General features: G+C 43.1%; 1 protein-coding gene and 1 long non-coding RNA gene across 6 annotated transcripts in view; one reads left to right on the top strand and one right to left on the bottom strand.

The window, feature by feature from the left end:
* Positions 1-24,118, bottom strand: part of JADE2 (jade family PHD finger 2) — a 144,600-nt gene that overhangs the window by 26,312 nt on the left and 94,170 nt on the right. For all 5 annotated transcript variants that reach the window (XM_083487983.1, XM_083487982.1, XM_083487981.1 and 2 more), the window contains exons 6-9: positions 15,162-15,373; positions 10,020-10,187; positions 9,445-9,561; positions 843-1,304 (exon numbers count right to left, since the gene is read on the bottom strand). In XM_083487983.1, coding sequence (XP_083344109.1) covers positions 843-1,304; positions 9,445-9,561; positions 10,020-10,187; positions 15,162-15,373 — 959 coding nt within the window. The remainder of the gene's footprint in view (positions 1-842; positions 1,305-9,444; positions 9,562-10,019; positions 10,188-15,161; positions 15,374-24,118) is intronic.
* LOC310699778 lies at positions 2,760-9,231 on the top strand. The gene is made up of 3 exons (XR_014522244.1): positions 2,760-2,837; positions 3,403-3,555; positions 7,797-9,231. It is a non-coding gene; the product is annotated as an uncharacterized lncRNA (long non-coding RNA).

The following is a 24,118-nucleotide window of genomic DNA, read 5'->3' as shown; positions in this document are numbered from 1 at the left end:
GTGGAAGGGACTGCAGGATTTATGGGTATTTGACTTCCCTACTGAGCTTTTCAAGAGCTAATTCTAACCAAGCCAATGGGTCTGTGCTGAAAGACACCCCATGTCATGGACCTACAACAGATAGTATTGTTCTGCGCTCTCTCTCTCTCTCTCTCTCTCTCTCACACACACACACACACACGCAATTCCTACCCCCATTTTTCCATTTGATTTTTGTGCTTGCTTGGAGTAAGCATGGACCCACAACTTTTGGTTTACATGGAAGTAAAGTTTGATTGTGCCTAACCCTGGTAAATATACACAGGACTGCAGCCCTCATTTGTCACCTGGGGAAGAGGAGCAGGGACTTGTTTTGGTTCTGGCTGACAAAAGTGCTTTGAGTCCTTCACTCTGTCACATAAGCTACCCAAGGAACAGGAGGAAAAGTTTGGTGCTCATTTTGGTCCCATGTGGCCAAGAGGATCCATGTGCCAGCCAAACCTTCCTCTCTTGAGTTGGAAAGGGGGTGGGGAATTTCTCCACTGTTGTACTGAACCCTCGGAAGCTCACTCAGCTGTGGGGACAAATTCTGCCTTCTCGCTAGCTCCAAGGTAAAGAGGAAGGCTGGGGCCTTTCTCGTTATCTTTACAAAAGGATGATCTAGACAGGCAAATGAAAAATATGGAACTCCTTGAGTAAAAATCGTAACGAAAATGAATATACAGATAGCGATCAGAACAGAAGCTATGCCTGGGCGCTGTGAAGTTTAAGTGATTGTTAGGATAATCAGGCCACTGGAGTTAAAGAATTACTAGAAACGGGAGAACAGCAGAACATTTCACAAAGCCTGTAATTCTACTCACCCTTTCAAGATCTTGCCTGAGGTGTGTGAAGAGCTTCAAGCGTCGGTACAGCACATCTTGCTCTTGCTGAGCCAAGTTGTCCACCTCATCTGTTTTGGGCATCATTAGAGGCTTGTTGTAATTGGCTTTCCTCTTTAACTTCCAGTACTGATAGACAAAATCCACTAGCCCCTCAGTCAAGTCAAGGTTCTCAGCCACTTCAGAGGGCTTCACAAGATCATAGAAGTCTTCCTCCAACTGTTGGAGCTTCTGTTTCCTCAGCGTTACTTTTTCCATATCCAGCTTGCCTTGATCTGCATCCGTCCGTGCTTCGTCTGGTGGCTTAGTGGCACCGCTGCTGTGCTCAAGACAGAAGGACTTGAACTTCACCTCATCGTTCTCTGCTAAAAGCGTCCGCATGTCCAGATTGCGTTCAAAGGCGCATGTTACGTGGAAGGCTGTGATGCAGGAAGGCATGGAACACTGCAACAGGTAGGGGGAGAAAGCAGAGCGAAGACCTGAGTATTCTTGTAAAACCATTTCATGGTTAACTAGGATCACTTTTACAAGAGTACCAACAGCAAAATATTTCCTGCCGTAATTAAAGCTAGCAGTAAAATTAACGGAGGGTGATGGTGGAAAGTGCCACATCCCCATTACTCTCTGTTCAGACCCCTCACTTTTCTTGAGATGGAAAAATACCCCTCCATAATGCCCTCTCTCACTATTCATCTTCCACAGTGCATTTCTATCCAGTAAACTACAGCCTGCTTACACATTACGTTTATGTTCTTGCTGTTTTTCCTTCATGTAAACATTCCTCATGGGATCTGTCTACTTGATTTTGCTGAGGAGATATTTAATTATACAGCACAGCTGATCCTGTGCCCCACCAAATTGGCTCAGTGTGATGGTCAGGTATTTTGCATGGCCAGGCCAAGTTTTCCCAATTTGTTATTATATTTCCACTGATTACACTCAGAAGCCTTGTTCTAGCAAAAATAGAATGAAAGCCCATCCAGGAAGAGGTGCTATGTGGAATGGGGTGAAGATGAGATCTGCTGTTTTCTTTGCTCTTCTTAAAACTTGTCCAGGTGGCCTCTCTTCTGGGGGGGAAGGGCAGGAAGAGTGCACTGATTTCACATTAACAAGCTGCATCCCAGAGAAAGTACAGGTCTGTCTGTCTGTCTGTCTGTCTGTCTGTCTGTCTACCTACCTACCTACCTACCTACTGGCTTGTTTATTTTTACACTGCCTTTCATCCAAAAGGATTCCAAGGTGGCTAATGAAATTTCTGTAGGATGTCACAAACATTAACATCCTGAGAAGTTGCAAATCAGAAAAGAACGATGCAGGGTTTTTATTTCTCCTCTCCATATTTTCCCCTGGTGACCAATTATTCAGAGCACACAAGGGCCATGCCTTTGCCCTGCTTACTACATTTTGAAATAAAAAAATTCCTTCCAGTAGCACCTTAAAGACCAACTAAGTTAGTTCTTGGTATGAGCTTTCGTGTGCATGCACACATTTTGAAAGTTATTGATACTTGAAGCCAGTGTGCTGGTCAAAAGGTCAGCTAGCTATGATATAATACTAATTAGCATGGGGTAACATGAACTATATGAGTTTGACCAAACTGCGGGAGGCAGTGGAAGACAGGAGTGCCTGGTCCATGGGGTCACGAAGAGTCGGACACGACTAAACGACTAAACAACAACAACAACAAACATGAATTATGGAACTGTGGGAAATTAGCAGCCAAACGTAATTAATGCATATTCCTTGCTAGTTAGCAGGAGAAGGGGCTAATACCATAGAGCGGTACTGCTGACAGGCAATTGCTGAGTGTCTACTCAGACCACAGAAATACAACTGGTAGAGAGAGCTGTGGGTTACATCATTTCCCCTCCTCTCCTGGAGGATTAGTGCTGGATGTAGTCATGGCCCTGCTTGCTGCAGCTCTAGGTATGGGGCTTTTGCTGCTACTGTTGCTGTGAAGCAAAGCATGATTATAAAGTAGGTAAATCTTATTTTTAAACTTACATTACAAGTTGTTGCCTGGTTCTTCGTTAAGTGGGGTAAGAAGGGGGAAGCCAGCTTACTTTATAGTTGAACTTTCTCCAAAGGGAGGCCCTGCAGACTAATTCCTATTCTTTTAATTGAGGTGCCAAAGATGGGATTTTCAAACTCTGTTAACCCACACGCATGGGGGCCTGGTGGGATAAACTGCAATCAATATATCCTCTCCTACCCATTTAAACCTATCCCACATGTACCAGTTTCCAACACTGCAGAATCCTTTTTTCACTGTGCCACAGGGAAGGGCAAGGAAAACGGAATTCAGTAAAACAGTGTCAGAAAAAAACATTTTACTTGTAATGTCTGAATGGTGAATAAGACTTTTTTTTTTGCCACTGCCAAAAAAAATGAGGATACTTTATTACATTTCTACACCAGCTTTCCTCCAAGGAGGGTTCCTGGAGGTAAATACCCAAGGTGAGGGTATTTATATATGACACAAACATTGCTGACATAGACAGTAATCTGTTAAACTAAGTAATATGTTTAACCCTTTGAGTAGAGCTGAGTGCATGTGCCAAAACAGGGGAGAGGAGCCTGTGACCCTCCATAATATGTTCTGAGGCCACAACAAACATCCACCCCAGTCAGAAAGGCTAATGGTGAGTGATGATGAGAGTCACAGGCTGTGCAACCCTAATATAAAAGGAGCAAGGTATGGAGAAGTTCTGATAAATGAGTGGGTTGGTTTTTGTTTTGTACTAAAATGCAGTAACAGTAGAAAGAAAATGGACTTTAGAGACTCTCCCCCACTCCCCAAATAATTCTGGTTGAGATTTTGCCTTTGCCTATAAAACAGAGCAACGAAAGTACTAATGGCGCAGAAGCATACATTTGCCCTTCTGAAACACTCATATGATATTATTGTGTGTTTATGAGGGTGGTGGTGAGACCAGAATTTCTACCTCATTGTTCTGTTCTTTTTGAACTACCTTAGCTAATGTGATTTTTGGGTCGCGGACTGGGTCACAAGTTCATGAATAAATCTACACTCTTGGGGGCTTGCAATGCCCCTGGAAAGACTGGACCTTTAACAGTATCTTCCCCTTTGATATATGTCCTCTAATTATATATTAAAAAGAAAGAGAGAAAAAAGTGAGCCTCAAGCTTTTGGCAAGCTAGTAACATAAAAATTAACTGATTAACGCTCATTGCAGTCGCTAAATAGCTGTCAACAGTTCTTTTAAAGAAAAAAAAATCAAACAATTTTATTAAAGCCCTCCCTATCTAATTTGTTCTGTCCCCCTCCTCCCCCAGGCAGCAACATCTGAAGTGCCATTTCCTACCCAATATAACATATTCCCCAGCTAGCTGTATGTAACTCTGCTGTCTCTTCATGGATCCACCCACTATTCATTAACTGTTTTTTAATAGCTCCGAGTGTCAGGTAATTATTTAAGCCATAACCCATAAGAAATCAGTCTATTCCAGCTGCTAATGGCCAGTTAAACAGCAATAAGGAGCTGTTCTGAAGACCTTATTGCTGAAGACACCACACTGAGCAGTTTACATAGTTCAGATATATTTGTTAAGAACCATGGCTGCTTCAGCTTGAATGATCGCATTAACGCAAGGGGACACTTCCTGAAGGATGTTGAGAAGCGTTTCGGGATACTACACGTACTCAATTGAGTGTGAGGGCATTTCAGGGAAGAGGAAAAACAATTTTATGTTCAGTTTTAAATGCACACTCTGTGCAGCTTTATCTCTGCCCCACTGGTCCCTTAAGGTGCTTTTCTCCTCTGCTGAGCTCCAGGAAAAACATCTGGTGAGACGATGCTAAGGGAATATAAGAGGTTGGGGCAAAGAGAGTTCACTTCCCCCTCACCTAAGCATCTCCCTTTCCTCTAAAAAGGCAGACCCTTATCCCTGTGACTGGGGAAGACATAGGGTTAAACAAAGAGGTCTGATACTGACATGTCAGGTTTGGTCCTCATATTTTCAGCATCTTAAGGAGGGCAAAAGAGCCATAACAGTGCTATGGGACACTCTGCCACTTGTGGAGCTACTAACAGAAATCTGTCCTGGGTGGTGATCCGATAGTCCCTAAACAGCAGATCTAACCAAATATTTTCAACTGCATTCCATACAGGGATGAGATGTGGTGGGATGCACTGACACAGACATGACCTAAGGATCGGGGTATTGAGTTCTCATTCATTTTGCTGGATGCACAGTATCCGTGCCCAGATTTGTAAAGCAATGCTGTTCTGCTATCATGCGGTTTTTATCATAGGCCTGCCTGATATAAATACCTGGGCTGGGGATGGGAGACTATGTTGAAAAGATGCAGCGGAGTCACTTTCCTAAGTGTTATTGCATTTTGAGGTTACAGGCTTTTGCCAGCAGTAAACAGCTTTGATTGAGTTTTCTTGTCCGGTAGCCAAAGCTGTAATTTTACTGCATACATAGCTAGATAGCTACTGATGGAGCCAATTGTGTTTATATTGGAGTAACATCTGGGGGTACTTTAAAATGAGTGATTGGAAAGATCCTTTGTGCTGTTGTGCACACAACTAGCTGCAGTGCTGAGATGAAAGATGGGCAAGGGCCTCTCCGGCTTAGCAAAGCTACTGAAATAAATGCATCTCGGTTTCTCCCCTCCCCTCCCTATTTGCGTCACAAACAGTATTAATATCATTATTAAATTGTTTATGACTTTTGCTAGAACAACAGCCTACACAGTGTCCTTTTATGAAGGAAAGATTATCCGCGCTACCTTAGAGATAAAACAAACAGAATGCCACCCATCCTGGGTTTCCTCTGACAGATGGCAAGTAGCAGTTGTCAGGGACTCTGCCCGAAATGCAAATAGGAAATAATTAGCAAGCTGAGCTGACAGGTCAACAACGAAAAGTACCTGTTCAGCAGTAGCTACCAAAGAACCTTGCATTAAAGTGATAATGAAGACGTTATTGATGCATTATTCCCCTCCTCCAGCCCAGCTAGCAGAATAAAACCCTACAGCAGAGTGGGGGGAAGAATATACTGAAAGGTAGAAGGAGTTGGGAATTGTGTTAATGCTCATATTAAGCCTACACCCATCTGGCTGGGCCTCCTCAGCCACTCTGGGCAGCTTCCAACAGAATATTAGAAATACAATAAAACATCAAACATTAAAAACTTCCTAAACAGGGCTGCCTTCAGATGTCTTCTAAAAGTCAGATAGTTGTTTATTTCCTTGGCATCTGATAGGAGGGTGTTCCACAGGAAGGGCGCCACTACCGAGAAGGCCCTTTGCCTGGTTCCCTGTAACCTCACTTCTCGCAGTGAGGGAACCGCCAGAAGGCCCTTGGCACTGGATCTCAGTGTTTACCCATGAATGTTTAGGATAATGAATCCCTGACTTACTGGGGTTGTTTGGTTTCCCTTATTCACAGGAGTACTGGAATGTTAAGTGGCCACAGATTATGAGTTTTAAGAATAGGAGAGATTACTCTCAGAGTAAAAGAGGGCAATTCTTAGATGCTATCAAAAAAGAACTTGGTTGATTATCTGGAATACTGCTATCTCATTGTTTAAGGGCAGTGACATGCTGTTCTCCAGGTAGCGCTGGACCATAACTCCCATCTCCATGGCAAATACCTCTTCCTGGTTGGGCATTGAGAGGGCATTCTGTGCAAGTCAATCAGTGTTATCATAACCACAACCACAAATATTTCTAGCAAGCAGTAAAAATGTATTCCCCCCCAGAAAAAAACCATGGAGGGAGATGTCTTATAGTGCAATCCTACTCAAAAACCCCTAATGAGTTCAGTGGGATTTACACTCATGTGTATATAGGGTTGTAGACTTAGTCTTCAAAAAGGGAATTGTTTAGTACTGTACTCTTGCATATCCCTGCCCCTTTGAAAACCAAAGTCATATGTTTACCCGCCAACGTGGTTATTGTGAATGATCCTCTGTATCACCGTTGAACCTCTAAACCAGTGTAGTTGCACTGATGTTGCCTTGCCTAAAGGTACTATCTCCCAGACCACCTCCTTCCCTACAGCACTTCCCAGATGTTAAAATCAGCAGAGGCGGCCCTCTTGGTAGCGCCACCTCCCAGGAGAGGGCATTCTCTGTGTCTGCCCCTCTTACAGAGGTGCATGTGGCTTCTTCATTATAGAGTATTCAGAGAATGCTCAAGACACAGCTCTGCCTGTGAGCCCAAGGTACTCCTATGGCTGAAAACCGTTTAAACTGTTTTTAATTCTTAATTTTAGATTGTTGAAACCCGCCCCAAGACCTGTTGGCGAAGAGTGGGTAATAAATTTAACAACAACAAATGTATTTATAATAGTTCTTATCTGACCTTCACCATAAGGTTCCAGGGTGGGTCATAGTAATATAATCATACAAGTAAAGGAGGAAGGATTTGTATACGATTATAAAAACAAGTAACACAATTCCTAGCAACCCCATTACTCCATTACCTACTCCATTACTTTTCTCCACTAAGTCCCTGGCTATTGTCACTTTCACTGAGCTGCATGAATTTTGATCCCTTTGCCTGGAAGGTTTCAGGAAAGTTACCCCCCGCCTTTGGCCAAAAGCTATTTTATAAAGCTATTGTGGAGTCTTCTATGCTAAATTTCACCTGCATAAGCAAACCCAGATGGAGATGCTACATCAACACAAATAATGAGATTTGCAATCCTAATGTGATGAGAGTGGGGGCAGATCTGAATTCTAATTCCCCCCCCCCCCCATGTTTCAGTTTGATGCTTAGTCATTGCTTAAACGTTTAAACAAATGAATCATCTACATATTTCTTTCATTCCTTCTTTTGGTGAAAATGTTCTCCCTCTTACGAGGCCAGTGCCAACAAAAGCTCAACTGTCAGTCTTATGAAGACTTATGAAATGTGGGATGTCAGCAAAGGAGACAATAAAACCCTGTTTTCCATTTCAGGTGACCTTTCATGCAAATCCACTCAGCTCAGAGCATTTCAAAACTAACACGCGAGCCAGAGCTAAGAGGATGAAGTCTCAGAGAAAACTGAATTCTTCCTTTTCTCTCCCCCCCCCCCCACCCAACGCTGCCAAGTGTAGCCGTCTCGTTTCCCTGCCCTTCCGTTCTTCAAAAGCAGTTGCCATTATGACAGAATATCTCCATCTGGCAGGGTGAATAAGCAGATCCACCCAGAGCCATCGCAAATGGAATTGAATCAAATGTTGGAAAGATTTAATGAAACGTGTGTGAGAGCTTTCACTTCAGGCTAAAAGGGATTGCTTTAAAATTTCTCCCTCACAATGCCCCAAACGTTATGGTGGTGGCTTCACACTTTCTGTTCATATAGCACATGACTTTCCTTCCACCAGATAGCTGTCTCACGACAGTTGCAGCCTCAACATACAAACAATCTTTGACAGATCCTCCCTTTGGACCCAGAGATCAACACTTCGGTAATCTTCCTAGAGATCAAAGTGAGCTTGGATAAGATAAAATACTGTGATAAAAGAAGTGGAAAAGAACACTCCACTGTATTCAGTGGCATATCTTGTTACCTGGGAACTAAAGATAAAAAAGATCAACATTCTGCTGCTACCTCCTGCAAAACCTGACAGGAAGGGAAATAATTTACACACAAACCCCCTTGACTCCATGGAGACACTGGGAGAGGAGAGGAGGGGGAGTCCATCTCCTTTCCCTTCCAACTAAAAGCTGCACATGAGATAAAAGCCAGTGGGGTCAATGTAAAGTAACATAATGGTTAGCAGGTTGGACTATGACCTGGGAGACCAGGGTTCGCCCACTCAGTCAAGAAGGGCACTGGGTAACCTTGGGCCAGTCACCATCTCTTAGCCTAACCTACCTCACAGGGCTGTTGTGAGGATGTAAATTTTTGGGGGGTGTCAGGTGACTGCCACTGGAACAGGGGAGAGAGGCAGAGACACCATTGGAATACAGGGAGCCTCCAACGCTTCTAAGGAGCAGTTCCTCTTCTAGCAAGGGGAAAAGCCACGCCTTCAGTGGAGAAGAGAGGGAAGGGGCCAGCCAAGCGAGGAGAGGGCTCAAAGATGCTGCTGAGAGCCCAAGCACCTCACCTAGCCCGGCTGGCCAGGAGGCACACACGCCACCTCCGTCGCCAAGCTTGCGCAGAGGGGTGAAACACAAGGAGGGGAGGCGGAGATTTGGGGTGTCTAAGTTCTTATGTTGGGAGAGAAGCCGGAAGGGGCAACTCCCGGATTCTGCAAGTGACTAAGACTGACATGAACCTTGTATATCTGCACTGTAAATAGTTTGCACAATAAAACCTGTAAAAGACAGGTCAGAGTCCTGCCTGGTTACTCACGAGCAACCACCACCCAGCATTCTGACAGGGGGGACACCCATGTACACCATCTTGAGCTCCTTGGAAGAAAAAGGTGGTATAGAAATGAAATCAATCAATCAATCAATCAAAGGTTATAAACACCCAGCAAGGCTTAACAGGTTGTGCCTTTTGGTTGCTTGTGTATATTATTTGCCAGTGACTCTCAACATGCATTTCATTAAAACAATTTCTTTATCTTTCTGATATGGGTGGTGCACAGTTTGACTATACATAACTGCTTACCTGAATACATGTTCCCGTGCACTCCTTGCAAAGACTGCATGACAAAGCCCATCTGCTTGCTGGGATATGTGATATCTTCGTAATGGGTTCCATTTTTTCAGGGCATCCAATGCTAACCTGAGCACAACACAGAACACACCAATTATTGGCCATCCTGTATTTTCTCAAAGGATAAGAACAGAACTCTAAGGGTGGCTCTGATACAAACTAAATTCGACACATCAACCATGTAATGTGTGAAACAGAATTAAACCGTGAAAACTGCTACCAGGAAACTGCAGGTGTATCCATGGAATGCCTGCAATGCATGTTACAACTGTAGTGTGAATAGCCCTGGGGATAATTATAGCACATTGCATGGAGAAGGTTCTGAATGTATGAATGGACTGTTTAGAGATCACAGTGCTCAACAATAAGCTTTTAATTTCAGGCATCCTTAAGTCCTGTGTGCTCAACATAATCCTTGGCATGAATGACAGGTGATGATTCTGGACAGTACCTGGCATGGTGAAATCCAAATATATCTCATCTACATAACATCTACCTACTACCTAGAAAGTCATTTAGTATCTTACTTCAGGTATCCATAAGGCACAGCTAACGTGGACCCATTTTGTCCCACTCCGGGTGGGTTTCAGAGCTCCCCCTCTCTTTGGGCAGAGTAAACACTTTGGCTGGACTCCAAGGGCACAGGTTCGGCAAAGCCAGTTTCCGATGGGAACTTTCAGGATTCCATAGCAAGCCTAAGTAAACATATTGCAAAAAGTAAGTTGTTTTTATGAGGGATGGAAAACAACACTGTAAAATACACTACAACCAAGACAGGCAAATTAAATGTGGCTATCTCTGATACATTTAATTCCATGTGCTAAACCTGTTGGTAGACATATTGCACTTCTTACATTATTCAGTCTTATTTTCTTAGTCTTTGAGAATCCATCAGTATGATTATTTACAAAGCACTGGAGTTCAAGTCACGTGTCCAAATCTTAAGTATTCTAGAAGTTATGCAACTGTGTGTGTGTGTGTGTGTGTGTGTGTGTGTGTGAAGGCAGGCATGCTCCAAACATGCCTTTCAGGATTCCACAGCAAAGTTTAAATGATTTATATAAGTGGCATTAACTTCCAGATTTCGTTCATTATACACCCACATATTATGTATGATGCTTAAACGGTACATCACTGTGCAATTATGCCTAGATTGAACTTCAAATAATTTACTAATTATTTAATTTAAATTACATAATTTTTTTAAAAAACTGTTGTCAAGATTGCTTTGAGATATTTGAAAGGAAGCAATTAATAAATGGAAATAATAAATAAATAAATATGTACTGTGGACATCCCTAAACTTAAACTGGCCCTCACCCATGATGGGGGCTGAATGATGATCTCATTACAGAGCTCTTCCTCTCTCTGGTGTTTTGACAATCCCAGAGCTTGATATCTTTGCTACTAATGAACAACTGGGAGAGGAGTGAACATGGGAGGAATGAACACAGGTACTGGGCTCTCGTTTTTTGAGGCAGTTTAGGCATATTAACATCCTAAACCAGGGGTGCCCAAACTTTTTTCAAAGAGGGCCAGATATGATGAAGTGAACATGCGTGAGGGCTGACCAAAGTTGCTGAAGTTGACCCCAAGATTGTTGAGCTGTTTCTAGGATTGACGTTGTTGGGCTTTTGTTAGGATTTTACCCCAGGACGTATACTGCTACGGGGACTGGATTAAATCAAACGGCGGGCCAGATTAGGCCCCCGAAACAGACTTTGGACATGCCTGTACTAAAGAGTCATGGATTTCTAGAGGATAGTTTTTGTCACATACAGCAGGTCCCAGGTTCAATCCTGGCACCTCCTGGTTTAAAAAATGGGGGAGGGAGTGTGTTTGCATTTCAAGTTAGCAGGATTAAAGAAGCCTGAGACCTGCTTGAAGCCTTGGAGAAAGATGCTTCCAGTCAGAGCATACAGCATTCAGCAGGCTGGGGCTGATGGAAGCCGGAGTCCAATAATATCTGGAGGGTCACAGGTTCTCCCTCCCCCAGCTTAAATGGACCATTTTGACTCAGTAAAAAGCAATTCCTTATGTTCATGTTGAATTCAAGCCACCCTGAAAGTCACTAAGGCACTCTTGGAGAAAGAGTAACACCTCAGTTTCATTTCCACACAAGCTACAGCTCAAGCCCATCAGTGTGGGCTACCCATACTGGAATGAATACATTAGACGTTAAAAGCTCACTGCCTCATTAGCAGGTCCCTCTGTAGGTGGTAAATTTTAAAGCCTAAAGGTAATCCAAAACCAGCTCCTGACTTATTCATTTAATTGATCTGACGTGTGTGGCAAGACAGCAGTTGATGCACAATTTAAAGTTCCTCTTGGAAAAGGTAGAATTTGTGCTCTTTCCTGCAGCTGTTTGCAATCTTTAACTATAAGCTCCTTAAAATTCACAATGTGTCCCAGATTGTTGTGTTCTTCCTTCCAGGTTAGTTCACTTGTAGGTTAGTGTGTGAATCACATTATGGACTTTTAAAGAAAATCCAATATCCATTTTCTTCATTCTCAGCTCATGTGTCTTGGAAGCACAGTGTTTAAACAGCTTTGATTTAACTGTGCCAGAGAGAATGGAGTAAGAAGAAATCCTTAGGAGCAAAGAGGAATCTATAATCAACTGCCTTCAAATTCACCTGTCATTTGCATCCCTACACTGAGATCAACAGCATACTTGTTTGGAAAGGGGGGGGGGGCACACACAAGCTGCACCCAAAGAAGTAGCAAAGGGTACTAATGAACCAAACGAAAATGTATTTCCTTCAAAGACCAGCTCTCAGCGCCCCTAGTAAGGTAAAGGTACCCCTGCCCGTACGGGCCAGTCTGTCGACTCTAGGGTTGTGCGCTCATCTCACTCTAGAGGCCGGGAGCCAGCGCTGTCCGCAGACACTTCCGGGTCACGTGGCCAGCGTGACGAAGCTGCTCCGGCGAACCGGCACCAGAGCAGCACACGGAACGCCGTTTACCTTCTCGCTAGAAAGTGGTACCTATTTATCTACTTGCACTTAATTGTGCTTTCGAACGGCTAGGTGGGCAGGAGCTGGGACCGAACGACGGCACTGAGGTTTTACCCATAGCGCCCCCCGCGCGCCCCCCTCAGCACCCCTACCTGTTTCCAATTTTGAAATTCATATGACTGTTGTTGTTTTTTAAAGGCAAAGTTTTCTCATCTGCTTTTTGGTAGAGGGCCAAAATAAGGTCGTAAAATTTTAGCGTGCACAGAAACTGCTGGTGACACACTTTGTGGGCAATTGCAAGGCATGCCTTCCTCGTCTGCATGTGGTTTGCATGTCATGATAAGGCAAACTATGAGCTTGCACCTGCTTTGCTCTTCCCCGGTTCTTTTAGCACAGTATGGTGGGGCAGCTAAGTTAAGGCTTGGCTGAGCAGAACATCTGAACCCAGGATCCTAGTTAAGGCCTCACCTTGTTAACCATGACCTGTAGCACAGCTAAAAGGACTGAGGAGGAGCAAAGTGGGTGGAAGCTTCTTTCTGAGAGCCAGCTCAGTTGCATGGTTTTGGTAAGCCATATTTCAGTTTACTGCAATGTCTTAAAGAGGCTACAGAAGGGACCGGTTGCTGGTTGCTACTGGTCAAGATGCAGCCAGTCTGACATAGCAATTCCTGCCTTCCTGGAGGCAATCCTTCAATCATGAGCCCAAGCCTTGAGTGAGAGAAGAAATGTTTGCTTCTTAACACAGCGTGAAACTCTCCAATGAGGTGCATTAAGCACCACCTTTTTTTCTGACAAAGGCTCTGTCCCATGTAAGACAGACAAAAGTTCAACACCATGAACTTTTTCTACCATGGAAATACAGCTGTCCCTGCTGGGCTTCTCTTCAAAATTGTAGCTGTTGAATGTATTGGGGGAAATTGTGAAATCAGCAAATGAAGCAATTAGACAAAACCAACAAGCAAATAAAAAACCTCACAAGGGACCATTTCTGTGTCTTTTTGCATATATTGCTCAAGCACATAAACCAGGGAAGAATTTGTCTGGATGAGGGTAAACAGATACAAAGGAGAAGTGAACTTCTGCAGCTGTCTGACAGGTGCAGCTTGTTGTATTTAGTTGATCGGGGGGTGGGGGGAGAGCATGTTCTGAAATTCTTTCATGTACACAACACTTAAAGAGTTATCGAAACCCTTTTCTTCCATTATACTGGATCAACCCAGGGATATAGCCTGCCCACACTATATTCTGCCGTGTAAGAAATCTTTATGATTCCTGGGCCTCTTTGGCATTAGAACTCATGGGGGGAAAATGTGTTTAAAGCATCTTATACTGTGTCACAACACACGGAAGCAGAAAAAAAAGTGACAAGAGGCTGGTCATATAAGTGAGGAGTTGTTATAGACATGAAGAGGGCAGGGAACAAAAAACAAAAGAAGACTCACTGGAAAGGAAATGTTAGAAGCCCATAGCCTTCCTAGCACTATGATGCTGACTACTTTTTCCATATACATGTGGTTACTTCTGTAGAAATACGACATTTCATTTCCATGTCCTATTTAAGGACATGCACCTTTTGTACTAAAGCTGACTCCTCTTTGTAATGCTGGTCTTGTAACATCCTAAGAGTAATCTCTGGAAGATATGATAATGTTTTTCTTTTAACGTATCAGACTTGCATAACTGTGATCCACTAGGAAATGGACACCAGTGATGGAAGCTGTGCCCTGTGTCCTCCTCAACAACTCTTTTTCTAAATCCCAAAATGCTCTGGTGCAAATCCTGCTAGCAAGTGGCAGCACTGAAACTCCGCCAAAAGAGAAAGAGGGGAAAGCCTGTTCTCTCTGCCTAAAGGAAGCTACCTATGATTACACAGAACATCCCAGAGTCAGGTTCACACTATTGATGGCCTGACTTCAATGGCCTTCAATGGATTTTCTTTCCTTCTAAAGGACAGTCGGGAAACTTGACTGGACAGACCTGCGTAGGATATTTGCTACGTATTTGTCTATTAAATTGATTGCGAGCAACTTATCCAAGATCCTCTCTTAGTCACAGCCATATTCAGCTCAGTCAAGGCCATTAAATCATCAACCAGAACTTTGTTACAAAAGGGCATGTAAATGAGTAGTTAAAGATATACCAGATTCAACTATACTTGAATAAAAAAGGGGAAGGAAATCATGGGGCGAAACTTAAGAACTTAGCCCCATGCCTTACACCCATTATATTACTGTTTTTATACCAGCATAAGCTATTGGTCAACACAGGCATGTGTGAATATACTTAAGCCTATGTTCAGGTGGGCCTGAAGGATGTCTCTTTTTCCTCCAATATCATGGTACGCAATAATGTGAACACAATACAATACAAAACAAAATGCAGGGAGAAATAACATATGAAGAACATAAATACCGAAGAATAAGAAATGCAAAAGGCAGGCAGGAGATTATAAGCAGGATGAGTTTGGCAGCACCCTCTATTCCCTAGCACAGTGATTCCTCTCTCTTACCTCTGAGGCAAGACTGTTGTCTCAATGCACATGCTAACTGTGAAGAAAAGCCCAAACTTTCCCATGTCATGAGAGGACGTGACAAGCCACAGCAGTAATGGCTGGAGGATGGCTGTCATTCTTGGTTCTGGTGTGTGTCAGGCAACTAAGTCCTCGGGGGGAGGGGGCTGTACTGCCTCAGCAAAGTGAGAAATGCTACTCACCTGGTGCACGCAGACGTTGCATTTGTCACAGAAAACCATCTCGTTGCCATCCTCTCCTTCTGGCGAGCGGCACACGTCACACACGACATCCTCATCGTACTCTATGCCGAGACCTTCTTCTGTCTCGATGGCAACGTTCATGTTCTCATAGCACAGCGTCTCCAGCTCCTCCAGTACTCTTTCCAAGGTGAATTCATCCATTTCTGGCTTTTCTAAAAGACCAAAAACAACGACGCTCAAATTACTTTAATGTCAAGGGTTCTCAAACTTTGTCGCAGTGAGAAAGGGTGGGTGTTATGTTTAATCGCAGCACAACCGACACAAAAGGAGCACATCGTTGACAGAGCCTCATCACCTTAGCCCAATCGAAATAGGTGCCAAAGCTGGGCATAGAAAAGAATGCTTGCCTCCCTTGACTATAATTGGTGCCTACTTAAAGAAACAACAATCCTGCTCCCTTTGTGGACTATGACTGTTCTGTTAACCAGTCTTGCTTTTAAGTCCTGGAAGCAACTCCCTGGAGTACCTGCCATTGTACCTGAGCTACATAAGTAACTACCTATAAAGGGTATTTTTACAAGGTCATTGTACATAAAAGAAACACTTTATAGTGTTGAATAGACAAATGGATTGGTAAAACAAGGTCTTGTTCAGAAAGCTGCTTTTGGTTCTGAAGGCTGAGTTTATGTGTCACAGTTAGTAATAAAAGGATGTGTCCATTAAAGTGGCAAACAGTGGGTAGTAAAGAGGGATGAGATCAGTCAAACCAGTGCCAATAATTTGCTTTGGCAGTATCAACATTTATGTCTTGCAAGGATGTTCTCTGTTGTTTGAACTTTTAAAAAGAATGCTTTGATGCAAATAAGCTTGTGAAAACTGATCCACTTTAACAGTAATGGCAACTGCTCACAATGTGTTTATTAGTTTGCTTTACACCCCCTGCACAAAATTTAAAGGGGAGGGGGCATTCACAAACTTTACAAAAAGCGAAAAATTAATTTGTTTTGTATTTTTTGGTATTTATGTTAACTGTATTTTATAATTTTTTTTCTTGCACTCTTAAAATCTACCCCTTTTTGTGGTAGTGGTTCTTTGTTTTCCCTAGTCAGCTGATATGCTAAAATGGGGTGGTCTGCTTACTTTTTGTATGTCTTACTTTGCTTTTTATTCTCATTATACCAGATTTCTCAGTAACAATAGCTAGTAATGTGATCCTGTCAGTGGCTGATCCACAGCAGGAATCTTTACTTTGAAATTATACCAAACACGTCTTGTTAGCAAAAGTAATTTCTGGCTGCTACCTTAGTCACATGATTATTTGTTTTTTAATAATTGTTATTTGGACATTTTATTGATATTTTGTTAATTAGCTAAGATGTTGATAATGGGAGAGAAATGATATACAGTTTTTTAAAAGATACAAATAAATAAATAAAAACTAGCAACTAAAGCAGGAAAATCTACAAATGTTAAAATTTCACCAAGCCTTCATTCTCACTCAACTTGTTCTTTGAGGGTTTTTTTTCCATTCCAACACTTTTCCAAGGCCAATAGGAATGCAACCCCACTGTTCAATGGAACAGTCTGCCATTGAGCATGTACAATAAGGCTAACTAGAGCACCATAGCTCTTACCTTTAAAAACACTGAATAAGCAGGGTGTCTCAGAGGGGTACTTTGAGAAGTGCTATATTTGCAAGACACTCTTGCTGCTACACATTTTATTTTGCTAAGGGTATTTGCATCATATTTCCCCAACTGAAATCTAAATCAATAAATAAATGATGAATATGCAAAAGAAAACAGGTTAGATGACCACAATTAAATCAAAAGTACACAATTACCACCACCTAACCAAATTTGTAGAGCAATACAGATTATCTTATTCATAAGCAGGATCATAAAAGTGATTTTCAGTTATGGTTCACACCATATGTTCGTGGTGCAGAATGATGCTGTGATTTATCTGTAATATGCACACATTGCATTCAGTGCAAAATCAGTGGTGTAAACACAACTGGCAAATCCACAACTTACACTCCTGTAGCACATATTCAGGGCGCAATAATTATTCCTCTGCACCCAGTACAAAGTTGTAACACAGATCTGCTTCCTTTTTTCCTATTTTGAAATATTAGAGCATTGATTGGTGTCCTTTGGGATTTTTAGGTCCCTTTGTTTAAGTTTCTTATGTTTCTGGATGTATGACTGCCAGACATGAGAATATGATGAGCATACATATTAATTTTACGCAAATAACAAATGCCCTTTAGACATTGCTCCCCATCTCTCAGATCCATTCTTCTATGCACTCCCCTTGAGACCAAATACACTGGTTACATCTGACCAATCAATGTAAGCTATCTTCAAAGGCTCTTCTGCAGGTGCTCCTATCAAATGGGCTTCCTGTTGATCTCTAAGGTGGTGCACCCTAACCTCTGGCCATGACCCCTGGGACAATGATGTGATGAACTGAATGTGAGGATCAAAAGAGGGGAGGAATAAAAGGCTTCTCTTAATACGGGCAGAAAAGTAACAACTGCAAGATAGTGTAAAGGTTGGATCCAGACTGCAAAAGTAGTAGTTACAGAATAATAGGTTGAGCTTCTGTTCCTCTTCGCTTCCCATCCCCTTTTCTTTTCGTCATGTACTGAAAGCCTGGTTTGCTAGTTTTTTAATTGGGAGCTTTTCCAGTTGCAGAGCAGGAGGTACATGTTTCGAATGAATGAATGGAAATTCATGCAAGTACACAGAGCCCCCTTGCTGCTGCTTCACTCCTTCCTTCATGTGCGTGGACAAAACAAAGTAGGAAGTGAAGTTTACCATAGCTTACTGCCATATGTGAACTGGAAACCAAGCAGAGACATACCCAGGGGTTTGTGAAACTGGCCCCCGCTGGGGGGCGCAGACCCAGGGAGGGGGAAGAAATCACCTCCCAGACTATGGAGTGTACAATGTATGTGTGTGGTGGCACGCCGCCGCTGTCACAGTGAATTCAAATGCAGGAGAAGCTTCCAGTCCTTCCTGCAGCATGGCACAAAAGTGTGCAGTAAAGTGATATTTTTCGGCGGGTGGGTGGGTGCTGTATCAGCTCCTTGCAAGGATGCAAGGGACCCTATGTACGTCTCTGAAACTAAGGTCAACGGCTTCCAAGCAAGCCAGGATTCAGAAGCCACATATGTCCTGGGGCTTAGAAATCCTATTGGCAACATGGACTCCCACTTTCCCTGTGATGTTAATGCCCTTGATTATTGTAGTGCTTGCTCCACCCTCCTGCTGCCAGACCCTGTTGGTGCCTCAGACTAGGAAATGCCAGCAGGAACTCTTTGGGGCTTGTTGCTCTTGAGACAGCATGTCACACATAGTGGCACGGGACTCTCTTGTGTCTCAAACCACAAATTCTAGAATTTCATCTATAAGCATGTTTTGTTTGTTTGTTTGTTTGTGTTTGCTCTACAGAGCCAGCAACCTAAAAGAGAGCCTAAAAAGGTGTAAGAATTTTGCCATTTCCTCCCCAGGTCTCCAAATATCCCCACCCCAATTTTTTTCAAGGTATGAATGGCCTTGTAAAAGTGTGCAGGGGGTAGTGGATATATATGGTGCACCTTTAGTAGATACCCCATATAAAAGGTAAAGGTAAAGGGACCCCTGACTGTTAGGTCCAGTCATGAACGACTCTGGGGTTGCAGCACTCCTCTCGCTTTACTGGCCGAGGGAACCGGCGAAGAGCTTCCAGGTCATGTGGCCAGCATGACTAAGCCGCTTCTGGCGAAACCAGGGCAGCGCCCGGAAACACTGTTTACCTTCCCACCGGAGCGGTACCTATTTATCTACTTGCCTTGCACTTTGACGTGCTTTTGAATTGCTAGGTTGGCAGGAGCTGGGACCGAGCAACAGGAGTTCACCCCGTCGAACCGCTGACCTTCTGATCGGCAAGCCCTAGGATCAGTGGTTTAGACCACAATGCCACCCGCGTCCAGATACTCCATATAGTTACAGATAATTAAGTCTGGCAATTTAGCCTCTTTTATTCTTCTTCATGGTAATGGGCCTGCAGTCCAGGATGTCCTGATCCTGAAATGTCACCCCCTCCTGGGCTTGGGTCTAGGACCATGGTTTCCAATGTGGGGTACACACCCCACAGGGGGGGGGGCAATTTGATTTTTAAGGGGGTGGGAATTTGAGAATGAGTTATTAATAGTTAATAACTCATTTTAGGCTTCCTCCACGTGGATAGGAGTTCACTTTTTAAATAATAAGAATTACATCTCACGGGGGGAGGGCATCAGGATTTTAGAGATGCTTAGGTGGGGCATGGCCAAAAAAGGTTGGGAGCTACTGATCTAGGGTATGATTATGGTACAAGTAGTTACTTCCTAGTTAAAGCTATTAAGTAGAAAGAAGCTGTTTTTTTGTAGCATTTGGTGAAGCACTGCCAGTGATTGAGAGCTGGGACTTTGGTTCTCTATTCTCTTTGCCCTGTAGCTATTCCCAGTACACACCCCTTTCACAAGCGTTTAGGTCTCAGTATCCAGTCCTTTCTCTCTCTTTACGCATTTCTGTTTCCCCACCTCTTGTCAAGAACACTAAATTCTTTGAAAAACCTAAGGTTGTACACAGAATAAATTATGGAAAATAATGCAGAAATCTGAGCAGTTTTGTGTTAACAGCTGTGCAGAAGACCAAGGATAGGCACAATATTAAAACAGAGAGGGAGAGTTAAACATTGTTGAGAGAATAAGGTGTATGCAATTTGAACAATTTATTCAGATACCACTATCTGAATTTTGGCAGGGAGTAATTGGCTCAGAAAACATGCAGATCTACAATGTGCTTGGACACCTGGGCAACATAAAGCGCGTCTCAAAGAGCCATCCATTTTCATGCTGTTTTCCTTGGCCTGACAAGTTTAGGCAAGGATCTGGATTGGCATCTTGCATGTCTATGTCAGTCTGGGATTCAGCCAGCCAGACAACACAATTCCCTACTAGGGCTTTCAAATGCTAGAATAGTTACGCTAGAACATGCAGAGAAACCTAACAGTACCAGTTTTGCTGTTGGCAAACCTCATGGATGACTACAGGATGCTTTCAGAATCTTAATTTGATATATAATAGGAAGCATGCATTGACTCTGTGTACTTCCCAAATTATAAGGCAAATAGGGGTGATTTGGGTGAGGTTTTCATATTCTGTAGTTAGATTGTGCCGCTAACAAAGCAATGGATCAGGAACTTGCTAAAGTCCCAGGTAGACCTGGGTGGCCTTTTTTAAAAAAAGAAAAAAGGCAAAGTGAAGCATAGTTGATAGAGAGCTCTCTCTTTCTGTATCTGCAAAAATATGTTATGGGGAACAGAAACCCCATTTTAAAAAATAAAATAAAAATCAGTTGCCTACAATTTTGCAGGCTTAATCTATTCTGGAGAGGCTCTTATGTCTGCAACCTTCATGCACCTCTGTAAAACTAAAAAAGTTATATCCCTGTTTTTATATTCCCCATTGTAGTGAATGGAAAGAAAGCAACAGATTCGTTTTTCTAACAGATCTATCTGGTCTCAAATAATGTGTTGAGCTGAAAAGACATAAAAGTTGCTAAAACAGATGGGTTGCTTCCCAAAGCTACAGGTACAGGTTGAATCTTGTGGCTGGTACACAGTCTTAGTATATACTGCTTCATGGCACAGTACACACAGACAACTTTTTGAGAGGGGCTTTATAGCTACTGGCTTCTACTGAAGATGGCAGTATAAAGAAGCATTGTCCAGCGAGAGCTTGAGTATGCATATTAGCACCCTTTAAAATGGTAAGCCTTTTCCCTAATCGAGATCCTGAGTCAAGGAAGGAGAGGCTATGTGCATTTAGATAATCAAATCCTGGCAGGTTTCTGACCACGACACATGCCTTTTCTCTGAGGACTGAGTAGGATCACAATGCTAGAAAACCTGTTGTAGCTATTGTGGTGCCTCTCTCTCTTTGCCTCTTCCTGGGGAGCTGCTTCTATTCCCTTTTCCCTTCTTGTTTGAGTGAAGACCAGGGTAAGGAATGGCTGGGGAAGGCCCCTTTGGTCAGGCCGCTCCCCCCCCCCACCAAAGGAGCAGAGCCTATATCATGCCATTGCTGAGCAGTGATGTGGGGGGATGGCAGTGAGAAGAGAAAACGGAGTGTTCTACAACAAAATACCTCTGTTGTCTAGGCTGCAATCCCTTTGCTGTCCTTACCTTTCTGCCCCCAGATGCTCATTCCACCCACAGAACCTGCAGACACTGTTGTGCACTCCCACCACCCAGTTGTAAGAGGGAGCAAAGAGGTACCGAATGGACTAATGTTCCATTTCCCTTGCACTTGCCCTGCCTAATTCATGACAGGCTGGGTAAAAGATCAAAGCTATCCTTTTGGGGAGGACTGTCAAATTTCTCTGGAGCTCTGACAAGACTCTGTATTTCTGACATTAGGCAGGTCTGACATGGGAACACGGAGGGAGATCCATCTCCTTCTGCATCAACAAAAGTTGAAGGGCCCTGCCTCTGGAAAATGTGGGGAGGAGGACCCTAGCCCTGAAGCGACTGGAATGCTTTCCATGAGCTTGAGGAGAACAAGTCAGTTCATCAAGCATTTCAGGATCCAGTTATGTTTTGGAAAACAAGTGCCTTTCTACTTGTTCTTCACTGCTACAGAACCTGAAGTGTGTATTGCAGGCCAGATGTGACAAAGCTAGCTAGCTTGAGGATTCTTTGTTTATATATTATTGGAAGTATCATTTCATAGGACTGAAAGCATTAACTGAACAATTCATTCAAGTTGAAGCAAGGTCTGTCTAAACAAATTATTCTGCTGTGCTATTAAATGAGAAATCAGCACTTCCATTCTACAAATAACCTAAATGACACCTGTGCTGAGAAAAAACATGTATTTATTTCAATGTAAACCAATTATTTCTATGTCAACCAACTGTTAAGAAATTCAAAGCCAGTCAACCAAACAAGTTTCAATATTTGGAAGCCCTAGTTTGCATGATTCCTGCTTTTCTTTTCTTTTTTCTTTTATGCAGTCTAACAGGTAAACTAAGGTGGAGGACAACAAATAGTCTACTGTAACTGACCACATTTTTCTTAATGCTCATACATTAAATCTGAGGTAGAGCCAGTACAGATATTAAGTAGAACAGCAATTATGGCAGTGTCTTTGCTATGAATCTATGTTTCAAGTTAATGCTAAGCCATGGTTTGTTAGCTTAACTGTGGTTTTATTTCCACATCTCAACTCGCTTCCCAACGAATTAGCTATGGTTTGTATGGTTTATTGGGAGCCAACAAACCATAATCTGAAACCATGGCAATCCTGACTTGCATTAACCATGGTTTGGTGTCATGTCTGATCAGACTATCTTGATTTCATCCTAGTTTCCCCCCCAAATCTCCATCCCAGCCATTCACTTTGCAAGGTTACAGAGGAACAGGGCAACGTTTTCTGCACCTTGTCCTCACTCTACCTGACAGCAGGCTTCTTCCTCCACAAACCTCCTTGCTGACTAGCCCCCTCTCTCCAGCCTAGCTCTGCAGCACCCTTGTGGGAAGAAAAAACCTGAGAAAAAGGTTGGGCCATTTTCCTAACATCTATCCAGGAACGCATAATAAAAGCATAATTTTGCTCTTAGCAACTTATCCAATTTTAAAAACCAATGCAAAAACCCACACGAAGGAAGCAGACAACACCAACCTTTGCTCCTCCACACTCAAGTGCTTTTTGCAGCTCTGCTTCTGGGAAAGCCACATTTGCGAATCCTCTGTACTTAGTACATTGTTGACCGAAGAGTGACTCCAGAAAGCCATTTCCATGGACCCAAGCAACCCAGGCATGCATGCTCCCTTGAGGCAGTCATGCTGGACCCTAGGTATCAAGGCTGTGAAGAGCATGTGACAAGTATTGTCCAGTAAAGGACAATAAAAAGCCCATATACACACCTGGTACTTCTTCATGTTTCCTTGGAAGGTGAATAAACTTAATATGTGTAATCTAAATTGGTATTCTTGGGACCTAAAACACACAGAGAGGTCAGTGTCTATGCCACAGCTACGGCAGACAAGACTTTCTCTCATAGACTCCCTCTGCTGCTGCTAAGGATACAAGGATTTCACAGCAATTGGCACCCCACATACATGCAGTCAAAGACTGGAACAAGGAAGAGGTAAGGATCTTTGTCAACCTGTGGAATAGATAGGAGGTGCAAATGGAATTCCAGAGAATGTACTATAAACTAGTACAGTGGTACCTCGGGTTACATACGCTTCAGGTTACAGACTCCGCTAACCCAGAAATAGTGCTTCAGGTTAAGAACTTTGCTTCAGGGTGAGAACAGAAATCGTGCTCCGGCGGCGCGGCAGTGGTGCTTCAGGTTAAGAACAGTTTCAGGTTAAGAACAGACCTCCGGAACGAATTAAGTACTTAACCCGAGGTACCACTGTAGTATTTATCCACCTCTCTGAAGAAGTAGGCCTACAGAGCTTGCATCGTTCAGCTTACCAGTTAAGCAGGAAGATGAACACTTGTATAAAAAGAAATAAGAAAGTCACTACTCCCAATAAAAACTCTGTAACGGAAGCCAGCCCTGAAATGCTAAAAAGAGGCAGGGGGACAAGAAACCAACCTCAAATGAAATAAACCACTGTTCCTTTGTTTGTCTGTGAGTGGAACCCTACTTCTTCACAAACCGTGGTTTAAACAAACTATGGCTTAGCATTGGGTCCAAACTGCTCTCCTTTCACAAAGCAGGACAAAGGTGAAGAAGGTACGGAGAGGGTTTTCAAAAGAAATATAACACCAAGCCAGAGTTGACAAAAGCACTGAGAGGGTGCCTATTTAATTCAAAGTGGAAACAAACTTCTTATGCCTGCAACTGTATCCTTACCCTACGCCTTCTGTTACAGCCTTTTCCCTCTGGCCAGTGAAGACTGTAAATTTT

The sequence above is a fragment of the Podarcis liolepis genome (genome assembly GCF_965112155.1).
Source record: "Podarcis liolepis genome assembly, chromosome: 2".
NCBI lineage: Eukaryota > Metazoa > Chordata > Lepidosauria > Squamata > Lacertidae > Podarcis > Podarcis liolepis.
This window is presented reverse-complemented; position numbering and strand designations above follow the sequence as displayed.